We start from the raw sequence: 15,530 nt of genomic DNA, 5'->3' as shown, positions 1-15,530 counted from the left end.
AAGACAAAGAGATAAACATAAGAAGATAATAGAGGTTTTTAAGAACAAAGCAAATAACAGGCAGAAAAAGCAAATCCGTCTAACAGGCAACAAACCAGAGATCTACCGCTATTTTAATAGTTTCATTCTTCGTAAATAGGTTTTTTTCTACATATCTCTTCGTGCTAATACTTTCCTTTGATTTAAAAAAAAAAAATACGGAAAAAATAGACTGTGCACATCATGCTTTTTTTTCTCTAATTTAAAAAATAGCCTTTATACATGAGGGATTTCCAGTTCAGATTAACCAGAAGGACCTCTGTCGTCTTGGCCAAAAAAATGGGGTATATAATTTCACACTTTTCTGAGCAACCTTGTGGCAGTCATAGCAACCCCAACTGAGAAAAGCAAAGTATGAATCTCTTACCCTGTTTCAAATGTGGATTTTTAACTGTTTTAACTAACTATTAAAAAATACTGGATAGAAGAAAAGGAGTAATAATACATATACATTAAAGCCTTCATAAAAAAGGGAAAAAAATACAGAGAGGAAAGAAAGACTAATTGTAACTTACCCAAGTTGCAGAGCCAATGGTGATTATCAGCAAATCTATATTTGTCATCGGAAGGTAGCATATTGACAGTAAAGCCTAAAAGATACACTCATAAGAAATTTGAATAAACAACGGAAACTAAAAGGCGACCCCTACCTATCACGAAATCATAGATACTCCATTCAACTTATCGCGATTTATGCTGCAGAGAAATTTGATCTTTGTTTTTTTCGTTTATAGTGGAGCATAATAGTCCCTACAAGTGTTTTAGCATACCTGCTAGGAAAACACTAAATATTATTTCAAAGGAGCTACCATTGGATCAATTTGGCCACATTGGGTTCTTTGTGGTGCTACTCGCTCTGATTGACAAAGTTGCCAACAAAAGGGGCGTAACATATCATTGTTCTTTCAGCCAAATTTCAACGCCAGATCGAAGATTCTTGACAACTCTCGAAGATGACCAGTCCCCTGCGAGAAATAGCTAATAGGCCCCTTGTCTTTGTGACAGTCAGCCGACACTGAGGCTCACAAAATGTTTTGAGAGATATTAAATCCTCTTAAAATCAAAATAAAAAATCTGAAGTTACTACAATATATGACTAATTTTACTTTTCCGTGTAAGCGAGCAGAACTGCAGCACAAGGCCAATTAAAATTAATATAACTATTTAGAATAATAATAAAAACAAAAATGATCCATCAGTAGAACAAGAGATGCAGTCGCGAAGAAAAAAAACTTTTAGATGCCTTTAACAGGAAACTGAATCGTTCTGTACACTATAAAAAATAATTACCAACATCTGTCGTATTTGGTGTCTATACAACCGAGTATTTATTAGTGTCTCCGTGAACTACTAAGAAACCATAAGGAGAAAAAGAAGGGGAAGGAAAGAACGTAAACCTTATGTTTTCATAAAGTACACCCGAAACATTGCTCGACACGCAACAATACTTAAGAAGTAAACATACTATTTAAATTTTTTTAAATTAAAATCTTCAAGCTCGGTACTAAGACCCAAAATCAGCAGGAAACACTAGTTATTAACTTTTGAGACATCCAGCATTACGATTAAAACGACATTCTTTATATATCCATTCCAAATGGAGTGCCCAATATGACCCTATACCCACTTCACTACCTGTCACTATACCATACTACCTGCCCTACACCATACCCATGTCATTCCAGACATCTATTAACAGCGAGAATTAACTTCCAAATACGTTTTCAAAGACTGATTATCAATCAACAGTAAGTGACATCGAGATCCCAGAATATACAGTCCTCAAGTGGTATTGATGTCACTGTTTAAGAATTCGAATTTACTTACTTATCTTTAAAAAAAAGCAAGTGAAACTTCGCAGTTATTACTGCAAGAAAGAGATTTGATAATATGCTCTACAGCTTCATCATAGTGTAAGAGAAGCAGTGCTTACTGATTTTCTTAGACAATTACTAGGTGAAGATCCTCTAAGCATGGTACATCGTTGACGAACAATCTGTAACATTTTTCATTCTGCGAACAGTTCGAAATATATATATTTGTTTGATTGGTTCATCACTCAGTAAACGAGAAAGTGTTTACTGGTTCTCGGCAACAGTTATCAAACGTAAATAGTGTAAGCATTTTGTTTTGAGGAGTGCGATCCATTCGAGAGAGTGGTCAACATTGTCAGTTCCTTCTAAAATTCTAGGCATATTAACAGCACCACTATGATTGGTTCTGAATTGTCAAGGTAAGCAGCAGTAAAGACGAACGATAGAGCTGTAGAACTACAGAGTAAGAGCCTTATTCGTAAAAAATAATGCACTAAATTTATTTTCAATATAAAAATCAATCATTGCCTATTTGGCAATGATTCAATGATCTCAAGCCGCCTTTTTGGCGGCTTGAAGTTCACAAAAAAAGAAATAAAAAATTTAAGTGCATAATCTATATGGAATATGGTGAATGTATATAAAGCCCGCATACAAAATCTTGAACTCAGTTCTTCCACAGAAGTATCATAGATACCCCCATTTTCCCCGAATGAAAATTGAGTTCCAAAATTTTTTTGAAAATTAACTGAAAATTTTTGAGAAATTAATATATTGTCAAAAAAAGTGAAAATCTTATCTTCTTATTTCATTCCTTCTGTTATATGTTGATAAATTGTTGCTTTATGGCATACCAAAACATTCATCAAACAAATTTGACAGTTTATTTTTGCCTATTTTTTTAGTTAGCGTTATATATACTTAATTTTGAATTCCTGGTTTAAATCCCGTTTTTTCTGTGTTATTACTTATTTATATTTTCCCCCTTTTACGGGTCGTCCAGAACACGCCCCCATGCAGCAGTGTCAATTTTTTTGCGTGCTAATGTTTTTTCTTCCTTTTTTTGCCTTCGCTCATATTTTTGTGACACGTTCTTAATCAAAGTAAAGTAATTTTATGTATTCTTTGTTGTATTTATGGATTCCTTTTACCTAGCTTTTCTGTTATACACTAAAAACTAGCGGATTTTTTTCTGTCTTTCTAATAAATAATTGTACAACAGAAGATTTAAAAATACGTTTACACAAAAAAGACCTTTCCACCACAACCTCCCTTTAATAGCTTCTAGAGATTTAGAGCAGATACACATCAGAGTGATTAAAAACTCTATATATATAAATATATATATAACACCCAATACAGACTGTAAAAAGGGGAGGATAAAAAAATACAAGCGAAAAGGATTTATATAAAAGGAGACACAGACAGACGCACACGCGTCAACTCAATACACACAAAAATCAACACTAAAACTCACATCAGAAAAAGGTAGAAAGGTAGCTCACATCAGAGAAAGACTATTCATCAGGGAATGAGTCGGATTAAATTATAAATCTAACAACTAAAGCATCCATTTAAACATAAATTTTAAAAACTTCAAAAAATCGTAATATGGACTTTTATCGTGTCCAAATACGAAAAAAAAAATGTTTAGAACATATCGATTTAGAATAAGAAGAGAATATTAACAAAAGTAAAAAACAGCGAAGAAATTTGTTTCCGTATAGAACCCATAAAAAACCTCTGAGCCGGAACCAGAAAAAAGAATCCTACTCCTCTCTATATCTCCCTAAAAGCACGGTTACGATAACTGCTCAAATCGAACTGATGGTCTAGAATATCGGAAGAAGGTTCTTTCAACCAAAATTGTAAGTGATATAGTATCCTCTTTATGAGCTGAAAATTAATGGCAGGAAACAAAGATTTGCCCTTTTAGTCCTGGGTTTTATAGTGGCGAAATATGATGTGAGATTAACATTCCAAATAATTTTTCTGATGAGGAATATTGTAATATAAAGACTTTTAGAGGACGACTTAATTAACTAAGAAGGAAAACTACGATTCCACAAGAAAAAGGCTATTCAAGACAACCTTTTCCTTCTAACAGCTTCTAAAGATTGATACTAATTGAGAAAACGAACAAAGGCTTTGACGCAAAAGGGATATATTTTTCTGACAGGATTTCTTGCCTGTATTCTGGAAAAAGATTTGATTTCCACTATGAAAAACAGATCTTGTTCTTTCTTTTTAATTTCAAGCTAGTCTTTCTACCATATGAATTTTTTTTCCACATGGGATTGAGGGTTGCCATTTTTAATTAGTTAGATTTGAATACAATAAAAAGACCCACTTTTGAATCAATTAGAACTACAATAAACCACCTTCCCACATACGTGCCTTAGTTTATTGGCACGACTTATTATACACAATTAATATTTTTAGATATATTCCTAAATACGATTTTCGAGTCAATATAAAAATGTCTTCAAGGGAGCAATTTTTTCAGCTTAGTTAAAAGGTCCAGTAACTATGCCTTTGAGGATAACATAACCCCATAGCCCCTAGGGAAATGTCTATAGGGCATGAAATTTACCCAGTGTTAACGTGTAGTATTTGCTATCCGAAGTACACAGACATTTTTCAGGAGGGGGAGGAGGAGAATTTTCTCCTGGGGAGAGCTTTCAAGGGGAGAATCTTCTGTTGGAAGGGAAGTTTCAGGGGGTGAACTTTTCAGGGTAAATTTTAAACTTGGTAGAATTTGCCAAAACTTCCTATGTGAAATAATTTTTGCTTTACTTTCTCTTTGCCGAATTAGTTATGCATGCGGAGTTGTTCAGGAGAATTGCCCGGGAAAACTTTCACCGGGTTAGAATTGTGTAGAGGACATTTCTGTAGGGAGGGATTTTCCATAGGTGAAATTCTTCATAGAGGAGTTTTACGCGGGGTAAGTTGATAAATATAAGCTTTTTCAACGGAAAGTAAGTATCAACATCAAAACTTAAAGCGAAAAAAAATTAATACGTATATGAGGGGGTTGTCCCCTCCTGAATACCTCGCTACTCACGTTAAAGTCAGACATTTGTCCCAATTCCTTAAGAACGAATCCTGAAACATAAGTGTCATTTAATAAAAACAATAAGAATTTTTCTGTTTTCAGAGAGAGGTTTTGAGAAAGGGGCAACCCCCTTCAAGTACGCAATAATTTCTGTTCGTTTTAAGTTTTGATGTTGCCCCTTACTTTCAGTTGAAAAAACAGGCTTTTTAAACAATTTAATTTCGACCCTCAAAATCAGTCCCAAGTATTATAGACTTGCTACTTGTTTTGTAATAATAATACTAATAATAATAACAGTAACAGAAACGTCGAATCGACACCCTTTGACGTCGATACGCGGGGGGGGGGGGGGGATATCTTTTTCTTTTATCCTTCTTCCATTAAAAGACAACAAGTTTCGATATAAATTTAAACGGACAGTATCAGTATGCTGACAGTAGCAAGTATGAGTTTTATTCACGGATCAAAAAAAAAAGAAGAGAAAATAAAGATGCGTTTGAAAAATTAAGCTTTTCAATCTTTTTAAGTTCAGTAAGATAGCTAAAATTGTCAACAAGATGACACAGAAATTTTCTCAGAAGAACAAGATAAAAATAAAATTTAGCAGCTAAAGACCACAAAAGCAGTAATTACAACCATATCGTGTAATGCACATGGAGTAATAGCCACCCTCAGCCAAAATGCTGAAAAAGCTGTTGTGAGTTATATTTTTCGTTGTTATCAAAAAGTTTACCACCATAGTCTCAATTCAAAAATAGATTTAATATCAATACAGGACTGAAAATGTTTCCCTTTGAGGAACTCCAAGATCTTAAAGGAGATAAAATAAAAGAAATGAAATTCGAGAATGGGTTTTTTAAGGCCATCGAAAATACTGGACGAAACCAATATTTCTGGAAGATAACTGCTTGCCTTTTTCAGCGCCGAGGTCACATTTTCTGAACGAAAACATAAAAAAAAATCGATTAAAAACAAACAACGCAGAAAGCCAAAAAAAAAAAGAATTGCAAGGATATAAACCTAAAAAAAGGTAAAACAAAAAAATAGAATAAATATTTAAAAGCTAAAAACCCTCATTTAAAAAGCAAACCACTGCCAATATCAACAATTTATAAGAAAAACAATTTATATTCCCTTTCATATACGGAGTAATTTCTGTTCGTTTTAAGTTTTAATGTCGCTCCTTACTTTCATTTCAAAAAACTTTTTTTTTTATTTAATTTCTGAAAGTTTTTGAATTAATACATATCTGATTTTGGCTCTCCGTGCATACATTATTAAAATGAAATTTGTATATTAATTCATTTTTTGGCTAAATGGCTTTCTCTTAGTTTTGATCAGACGATTTTGAGAAATGAGGGATGGGGAAGTAGGCCTATTTGCCCTCCAATTTTTCGATTACTTAAAAAGGCAACTAGAACTTTTAATTTTTAAAGAACGTTTTTATCAGTAAAAACTATACGTAACTTAACAAACTTTTATATTCTTATATTTTTGATTATATATATGAGGGGTTTTGACCCCTCGTTAATACCTCGCTCTTCACACTAAATCTTAAGTTTTGTCCCAATTCTTTAAGAATGACCCCTGAATCAGAAAGACCATAAAATAAATAGTTGAAATTACTAAAAAAAAAATTTAGCATAAAGAGCGAAGTATTTATCTCCTCCTAAATACCTCGCTCTTTATGTTAAAGTATTTTTAGAGCCCCTCATATGCGTAATAATCTCTGTTCGTTCTAAGTTTTAATGCTTCTTTACTTTCAATTAAAAAACTGTTTCATGTTTATATTTTCATTGTTTTTTTTTTAATAGTAATGCTAGAAAATCCTGCGCCCTTTTCATTGAATTTCTCTTCCCACATGAAATATTCCTCCAAGGAAAGATCCTCCCATATAGCCCCCTCTCCCGAGCCCCACGCCCAAACTAAAAGAATCCCCCTGAAAAAGTCGGTATACTTTCCAATAACCATTATTGTATATAAACATTGGTCAAAGTTTGTAACTTGCAACCCCTCTCCCAGGGACTATGGGGGGGGGTGTCATCCCCAAAGACATAGTTATTATGGTTTCCAACTATGGGGAACAAGATGGCTATCTCAAAATTTTGATCCGTTGACTTTGGGAAAAAATAAGCTTGGGAGGGGGCCTAGATGCCCTCCAATTTTTTTGGTCACTTAAAAAGGGCACTAGAACTTTTTATTTCCATTGGAATGAGCCCTCTTGCAACACTCTAGGACCACTTGGTCGATACGATGACTTCCTGTGGAAAGAAAAAACAAACAAACAATTAAACACGCACCCGTAATTTGTCTTCTGGCAAAAAATACGAAATCCCACATTTTTGTAGATTGGACCTTGAATTTTTTCTAGGGTTCTGTAATACGCCGAATGCGAAGGTGTGATTTTTGTTAAGATCCTATGATTTTTAGGGGGTGTTTCCTCCTATTTTCCCAAATAAGGCAACTTTTCTCGGGGTCGTAACTTTTGATGACAAAGACTACATTTGATAAAACGTATATATTTAAAATCATCATAAAAATTCAATTCTTTTGATATATCTTTTAGCATCGAAATTCCGTTTTTATGGAGTTTCGTTTACTATTGAGCCAGGTCGCTCCTTACTACAGTTCGTTACCACGAACTGTTTGAAATCTCTCGAGTGGAACGTTTCAAACGACGAAAAACCATAAAATTGGTTTTCGTAAAATTCGTTACTAAATTATTGGAAACAAACCATCGATTAACTGAGGTAACACTTATAGTCAGATTTTCAATCAATTTCGATGGATCCCTAGCTTTAACTGTTATAGCTGTATCATCTGCAAATAGAACTGCATGGCTAATATTCTCATGCAAACCTTGGGGAAGATCATTAATATAAAACAAAAATAAAAGTGGACCTAATACTGAGCCTTGGGGGACACCAATATCAATAAGACTTTTTAAATTGGTCATTTATCCACCGACATTTACTGTCATTTTGCGTCCACATAGGTATGATTTAATAATTTGTAATCCTTTCCCTCTTATTCCGGAATTTATCATTTTGTCAAGAAAAATTTCATAATTTAAAGTGTCAAATACTTTTTTTATATCATGGAAAACAGTAGCCACATGGAAATCATCATCTAAGCAATCATTTATTTCTAATAAAAGAGCTGCAACTGCAAATTGATATTTTATCTAAATAGCTAGAAATCCTTTCTTTTAAAATTTTTTCAAACACTTTAGATAATGGCTATAAAATTGCAATTGGACGATAATTACTTACATCAGATTTATTGCCATGTTTATACAACGGAATTACTCGGGCAATTTTCCATCTACTAGGGAACATACCTGAATTGATACTCAAATTCAAAATGTGGATAAGTGTGGATAAGTGGATAAAATGTGGAAAGTTGACTTAATCTATCTTCACTAAAATCAACAGCAGTAAAAACCAGCATTATACAATCAAGACCAATGGAAGTTGTCACATAATGTGCTACTACAAAAGTTTTCAGGTAGCAAGATCAATTTGACCAGCCGAAAACCAGAACATAATTTTGAGAAAAAAATAGAATTGTATAGAAAAGTTTAAGGATGTAAACCAATATACTAAATTATATTCTCAAAGCAGAAAATGTATTTTGTAGAATCTTCTTTAATTGGAAATATCACAAGATTCATTCAGTCTAAAGAAATATTAAAGATCTCCTTCATATTATTCTAGGTTTCAAAATAACATTTTTGTTGTTGAAATCTTAGCTTTCTCATGAAGCTAGAAAATTGTCATTTGAGCCACTCTTACATTCTTATGTGTAAAACTTACATACTGTTTTCTGACCTTGACTAACACAGACTCCTTGGTTTTTCACCGGAGTAAATACTGAAAGATCAATTGAAAGTGAATAACTTTCAGCCCCTGGAAATGAATCTTGCAAATAATACCACAAGAGTGGTAGAAAAATTATGGGTGGTATCACCTCAACTAATACAACTTGGCACAATTGAACCCTAACACTCACACATATTGATTTCTGTGACAATAGATAATGATTATATAAATTAAAATTTATAAAATAAACAATGCAAACCAATTGGTAACAACTTGCCCAATTTTACCCATTTGCCCTTTTTTAAGATCAATTTTTAATACAATTTGCCTATTTTTAAGATCTCTCTCCATCGCCCTCAAAACTTTTTATTTGCGTGTGTTGACTCTGAATTATTGATTAGGATATTATCAGCCCTGCGACACCCCACTCCGCGTAAAACAGATTTTTGAATGTTGAATTTTAAACCTTTCTTTCTTCTTTTTTTCTTTTTTTTTCAACTTTGCAACTCATGTGTTTTTGCTCGTTTTCCTTTATCAATCATTTAATAATTAAATTTTAATAGAAATTGATTTTCAGTTAGTGGTGAAGTTATTTGGTTTTGTATTAGATATTCAGCATTATTAATTAATATGACTAAATTATATTTATTTGGTAGTAACGCTAATGTTCAATGGTTGGAACGAACATTATCAAATAATAATTTGTAGCAAAAGAAAAGACGGTTTTAATACTCAAAAAACACACCTGGGCCTTGAACCATCCTGTCAGATTTCCAACCAAAAGGACGTTAAGAGGAATCCCAAGTAAAGTGTAAATATAAAAAAAGTTCTTCCACCAAGGGTGTCTGGAGAAATATGACGATAGCCTAAAAAGTATGTCTGAATCAAAACCCATGAAAAACTATTTCACGTAACCAGTTTCAATAGTTGGAGGCATATCAAGGTTTTAGAATTATGAAACTAATTTTCAGATTTAGCATCTATTTGGAATGAAAATAATGACAATATTTGGAAATGCAGTCATTTGCTTCCTCAAATAAGCACTTGTGAAAATTAAGAGTTTAGATGCAGCCTGTTTACAAGCTTTGCATTAACCAAGGTTGCCACCAGGTAAAAAAAAACACATCTAATATTTAAGAAAAATCACTAGGACTGGTAAACCTGAGGCTAACAGGAAACGACTGTGGATGTGGTGGCATTCAAAGCAGGTGCCCAGACCATCATAAAGTTTTCTCAGCTGCTTGAGTTGAATACTGAAACTGCTTTGTGAGCTGCAGAAGCTTCTTGTTGCTGACAAAGTTGGATCATTGTAGGCCCTTGATCCTCCTCATGCTATTCAACTGAAATACGTAAATTTCCCCAAGGGTTGCAGTTGATGGTTGCCATGTCTCAGCTCCCTAAATCATCACAGAGTTAACTAGAGTATTAAAGATCCACAGTTTTGTTGTACGACTGATGTTTGGTTTTTGCTGGAGGTGACAGTTCAGTCTGCCCATGGCAGAAGCCGCTTTGGATGATCTTGCTTGAAGCTTGGGGAGAAGCAAGCCATCTGTATAAATTATGGAGCCCAAGTATGTGAACTCTTGAACAACTCTGATGCCAGTGGTGCTGTCCAGGATTTTTTTTTTTTAGTTGGGTGTGCATAATAGGTTGCTTTGATAAACTTGCAAACAAACAAATACAAGTAATTTAAAGGGAACCTCAACAATTTTGTGTTGTAGGTAGGTAGTATGGTCACATATTTTATCTAAAATTTGGTCTTGGTTATAGTTCTAATAAATCTGTTGAAAAATTAATCTATAAAAGCCATTGAGTGAGCTAAGCTTTGTGTTGTCCAAAAAAACTGGTCTTGAACCATCTTTCAATGTCATTTATTCATTGTGACTTTTTTTAGAGGTCAACCCATAATAGTGGTAGTGATTATTTATTTTCAAATGCTACAGAGAAAATCCATTGGCAGCAATTGCAAGGATATACTACTACCAAAATAATCGTAAGAAATATAAGGTATAAGGAGTCGGGGAGTGAAAACATGTACCACAAACAATAAAAATGCACAATATTATGATCCTGGATCAAAAATTTTCATGTTCTTGATAACAATCACAAATAAATTAATAAACAAATTTAAGAAAAGATCTAATACCATTATTATCAATTTTATTTGTATTCAATTTCAATTCATCTCAGAGGTATAGTTACTGAGCAGCCTCCTTTTTAGCTCATGCTTGAATTGGTCAATCTGGACTTCCTTGATACTTGGTACTGATGCATCCAAGGAGAAAATACCCCCCCCCCCCCTCCCAAGATTTTTTTCCCAACCTCATTCATTTTTTTCTCTTGTAGATTCTTTTTTTAATAAATTTGTCAATTTTGTCAATTATTGGTGCCCAATTGCTTATTGACACCCTTGTCACATTACCCTCCAAGATTTCTCCACAAGATTTTGCTCTTGATCCCCTCCCTGATCCCAGTACCTAGGTTTAACCTAGCTTTAATCAGATCCCATACCTAGGACCAGTCGGGCTAGAGATCCTCCACCTGAAAATTAAGTGCTAAGAAAAGTGACAATTTAGCCTTTGATCTGGACTCCCTTTTGACCATTGTGCATCAATGGACATGTTGACAATGTCAGAAAGACTGACGGACTAAATCTTATAGATCAAAGGGGGCTATGAACAGCCACCTGGAATGTTTTGACTCTAAATGCACCTGCAAAAAGAACCTACTCTTTGAAGAACTATGCAAGAATAAAGTTTTGGTTGCAGGTCTTACAGAAACCCATCTTACCAGAAGCAGAGAAGAGCAAATAGGCAATAGTGACTCATTGCTCTGGTCTGGAGGAAGCACAAGAAGGAATGGTGTTGGCCTTTTTCTAAACAGCCTTGCAAGAAAAACCTTACTTTTACACAAAGTTGTAGCTGACAGATTAATAAAGGCCCGCTTTTGACACAAGCATGGCACAAGACAGTCATCTTGCCTAACTAGGCAACAGGGGCAAATACTACTATAACTGATACCCTGAACTTTTTAGTCATAAAATGAGCAATTAGTATTCTATCATTATTCATCAGCATTCTTATTATCATCAGCAGTAAAACTCTGAGTTTTACTGCTGATGATGAACACTGTATATGTGTTCGAAATATCCAGTTAAATAATTTTATATTTCACTGTCAATAAAAAGGTATCATCCCTATTTTGAACTGTTTTATTTTACCTGAGTAAACAAATTCTATGTCACCTAATTTCATGCTTCCTATCCTTGGGATATGAGTTTCTGAAACTCCTAATAAATCCAGTTCAAACTGTCTGAATTTGTCAGTCAAAATGTTGATGTGATAGTCATTTTTTAACATTGTAACATTCCTAGTTCCAATTTGATCCTGGATAATGATCCTGGATACCAGTGCAGGACAGGGACCAACATATCTTCTCAAGTATACACTGAAGCGCTTTAGCCAGCTTAGAACCAGATAGCAAGAAGTCCCTGGGACCTCCAGTAAGTTGGAGGCTTTGTGCAATCCTGGGCCCATCTTGGTTACAACATGGTTTTCAGCACTTGATGATACTCTTCTATCAACAAGAGTTGAAATCCTATACAGACAGTCCCAAGACTATTACCTCTGATTCATTATATATCCATGCCTACAAATATTATGCTACTACAGGGAGGCAACACATAGTAGATAAAATAGCTAGGACAAAGTTTTTCACCCCAAAAATGCCCATCAAAGCCAACCAAGCCAAGAAAAATATGCAATAATCAGAATCCTGTGTGAGTGCTGTGTTGTTTACTAGGCTATAATTTCCCTAAGGGGTGCCAGTCCTCAAGTGGGAAAAGTTGACCACAAGTTGGTATTCAATTTAATTGTGACCAATCAAAGCACAATGATAATATAAATTTAGTAAAATGGATTTTATTTTGAAATAGTAAGTTTTAAACCATTTGTTATAAGGCTGGGAGACCAGCAGTACATAAGGAAATATGTTAAGGAAACTATTCTTACTTCATAATATGCAGAGTAATTGTAGTTAACACATTTTGTAGAACCTTTATCTTAACTTCTTTCACTGTTTTAAATTTTCTTTACAAACTTTTGAAAAATAAACATGAATTTGACTGCATTTATCCATTCTCAAATAATAATAATAATTTATTTATGCCCTCTTTACATACAAAAGATGTACACAGAGGAGTATGGAAAGAAACTGAAAAATATAAAAATTACACTTCTAAAGAAAATCAAATATTTCATTATACAACATCTACCATGTAATAATTTATCACAAAATTAGAAAGAACAAAATCACATAGATCACAGCAAATGTTTACTTTATTTGTAGGTTCAGAATATAAACTACTCATTAAAAACTTGCCAAGCTTCCATTACAGCTACTTCTATTGAAAAAACAAAATTAAGCACTTTGTAAGCTATTAAAAATGATGAATTTTCAATTAAAGTATGAGTTGTTTATGATCAGCTGTTTTCTGACAAAATATTGCTGAAACCTAAATAAAAGTGAAACCATGGAAAGGGTGACCTTTGATGACCTTTAAAGATATGTGTTAAAAAAGTGAAACATTGCAAAATAGATCTTCTGCTTATTTTACTTCTTGCTATCTTGGAAAGGGTTAGGAAACTGAAACTTTCAGGGATGGGTCTACAGGCTAATGTATGTTCCAGGAAGTATTTTAAAGTACCCACATACACTCCTTCTCCCTCTAGAGGGCCCTGCAATTTGCCTACAGAACAGGTCTATACTTATTGAAATTTTGATAAAACAACATTTTACCTTAATTTTCAATTACTAGTTGCTTTTTCTCTGCCTTTTGTTCTGAAAATGTATAATTCCTGTTGTTTGAATAGAATTTTGAGCCATATTAATGTTTTTTTTTCGAAATTTAGGAAATGTATTTGCATGTCTTTAAAAACTTATAAAATAGAATTGAGCAAAGTTATGGAGCTGAAAACAATTTTGTTGTACTTTGAATAAGCAGAAGGTCTATTTTGCAAGGTTTCACTTTTATAACACACATTTTGAAAGGTCAGGGCCCTCTAGAGGGAGAAGGAGTGGAGGTAGTTACTTCAAAATACCTTCCTGGGTAAAATTTTAGTTAATTGACTTCTTGCTATCTCAGAAAGGATTAAGGTTAGGAGAATAAAACTTTCAGGGATGGGTCTATAGGCTAAATTATATCCCAAGAAGGTATTTAAAGTACCCACCTCCACTCCTTCACTTTAGAGGGCCCTGAAATTTGCCTGGGCTAAATGACAGGTCTATTGAAATTTTGACAAAACAAAATTTTACCTTAATTTTCAGTTACTAGTTGCTTTTTCTCTGCCTTTAGTACTAAAATACAATTCCTGTTATTTGGGTAGAATTTTGAGCCATATAAATGTTTTTTTTTTTAATTTAGGAAATGTATTTGCATATCTATAAAACCTTATAAAATGGAAAAAAGCAAAGTTATGAAGCTGAAACAATTTGGTTGTACTCCAATTAAGCAGAAGATCTATTTTGCAAAGTTTCACTTTTAAAACACACATATTTTTGAAGGTCATTGAAAGTCAGGGCCCTCTAGAGGGAGGAGTTGGGGTAGTTGCTTCAAAATACGTTCCCAGGACATACTTTAGTCTGTAGATTCATCCCTGAAAGTTTCATTTTCCTAACCTAAACCCTTTCTGAGCTAGCAAGAAGTCAATTAACTAGAATTTCACCCCTTCCTGGGACATAGGCTACTTTAACCTCTAGACCCATCCCTGAAAGTTTCATTTTACTTACCTAAGCCCTTTCCGAGATAGCAAAAAGTCAATTAACTAGAATTTTACCCTCATTTTGAGTAGCAGTACCTGAATACTAACATCCAACTCTAAGTTTTAACATCATTTACTAAAGAGGTGTAGGCTAAACAGACACCGTCAGTTTATTTTGAAATAGTTTATTTTGTTTATAAATAGTTTATTTTGAAAATAAAATCATTTATTTTGAAAGATTCCCTATCTTTCCCTTTAAAAAAATTAAGAAATGATAAACTCTAATCGACAAGGTCGAACAAGCATTCAACTTACAAAATAAGAATATTAAGAATGTGGCCTGCCATATCCTCCCGCCATTTTTCTTCCAAAAATTATGATGCTGCTGCTAGTGTTTCAACTTCGCAGGCTTTGGAATTCGGTGTGGCGTACCTAAAATTCGGTAGAAAACGGGTAGATGGCGTCCCGCTATCGGTAGAAAAATCAGTAGGGAACCCTCTAAGTGCATGTTAAGTTCGCAAAAATGCTCAATTTTCTGCTGAAGTCCCAGATCAATTTAGAATTAAACCATTCTACAACGGTCTATCGACTTTCGATTGATCATAAAACGATTTAAAGCAATATTTTCTTTAAAATTGCAAAAGTGTAATGAGGTGTTGTTTGATCTCGTGGTAATAATGACGGTTACAAAATATTGCAGTCGTTGCAAATGCAGAATTTGCAGTGGTTCTTGTAAATCGCTAGTATACCAATATGGTATACTCTTGAGATAGTGGCGATTCTAAATTATTGCAAAAGTGGCATTTGCAGTAGATACTGCAATTCTGCAGCACCTGTGAATCCGAATGCTCACATAAGGAAAGAACTATTTTCATGTATTAATTAAATTGGCATTTGGTTTTTATGCCTACGTTTGAACAAGATATGTTTAGACACGAGTATATTGCGTGACACGCGCGTAGACACACAAGCTAAGCTAGACGCGCAGGAGAACAGGGCTTAAGAAATACACTTTCAATATACTCAATTATTATTGATGGAA

The 15,530-nt window shown here is 33.8% G+C and overlaps 1 protein-coding gene across 1 annotated transcript in view; it reads right to left on the bottom strand.

The window, feature by feature from the left end:
• Positions 1-14,849, bottom strand: part of LOC136041854 (uncharacterized) — a 28,893-nt gene extending 14,044 nt beyond the window's left edge. Inside the window, exons 1-3 of the mRNA XM_065726631.1 lie at positions 14,804-14,849; positions 9,475-9,595; positions 555-629 (exon numbers count right to left, since the gene is read on the bottom strand). Coding sequence (XP_065582703.1) covers positions 555-629; positions 9,475-9,595; positions 14,804-14,835 — 228 coding nt within the window. The 5' untranslated portion in view covers positions 14,836-14,849. The remainder of the gene's footprint in view (positions 1-554; positions 630-9,474; positions 9,596-14,803) is intronic.
• Positions 14,850-15,530: the final 681 nt, after the last annotated feature.

This window comes from Artemia franciscana, unplaced genomic scaffold, assembly GCF_032884065.1.
Source record: "Artemia franciscana unplaced genomic scaffold, ASM3288406v1 PGA_scaffold_47, whole genome shotgun sequence".
Classification (NCBI taxonomy): Eukaryota; Metazoa; Arthropoda; class Branchiopoda; order Anostraca; family Artemiidae; genus Artemia; species Artemia franciscana.
Note: the sequence above shows the minus strand (reverse complement) of the source record. Positions and strands in the feature narration are given on the sequence as shown.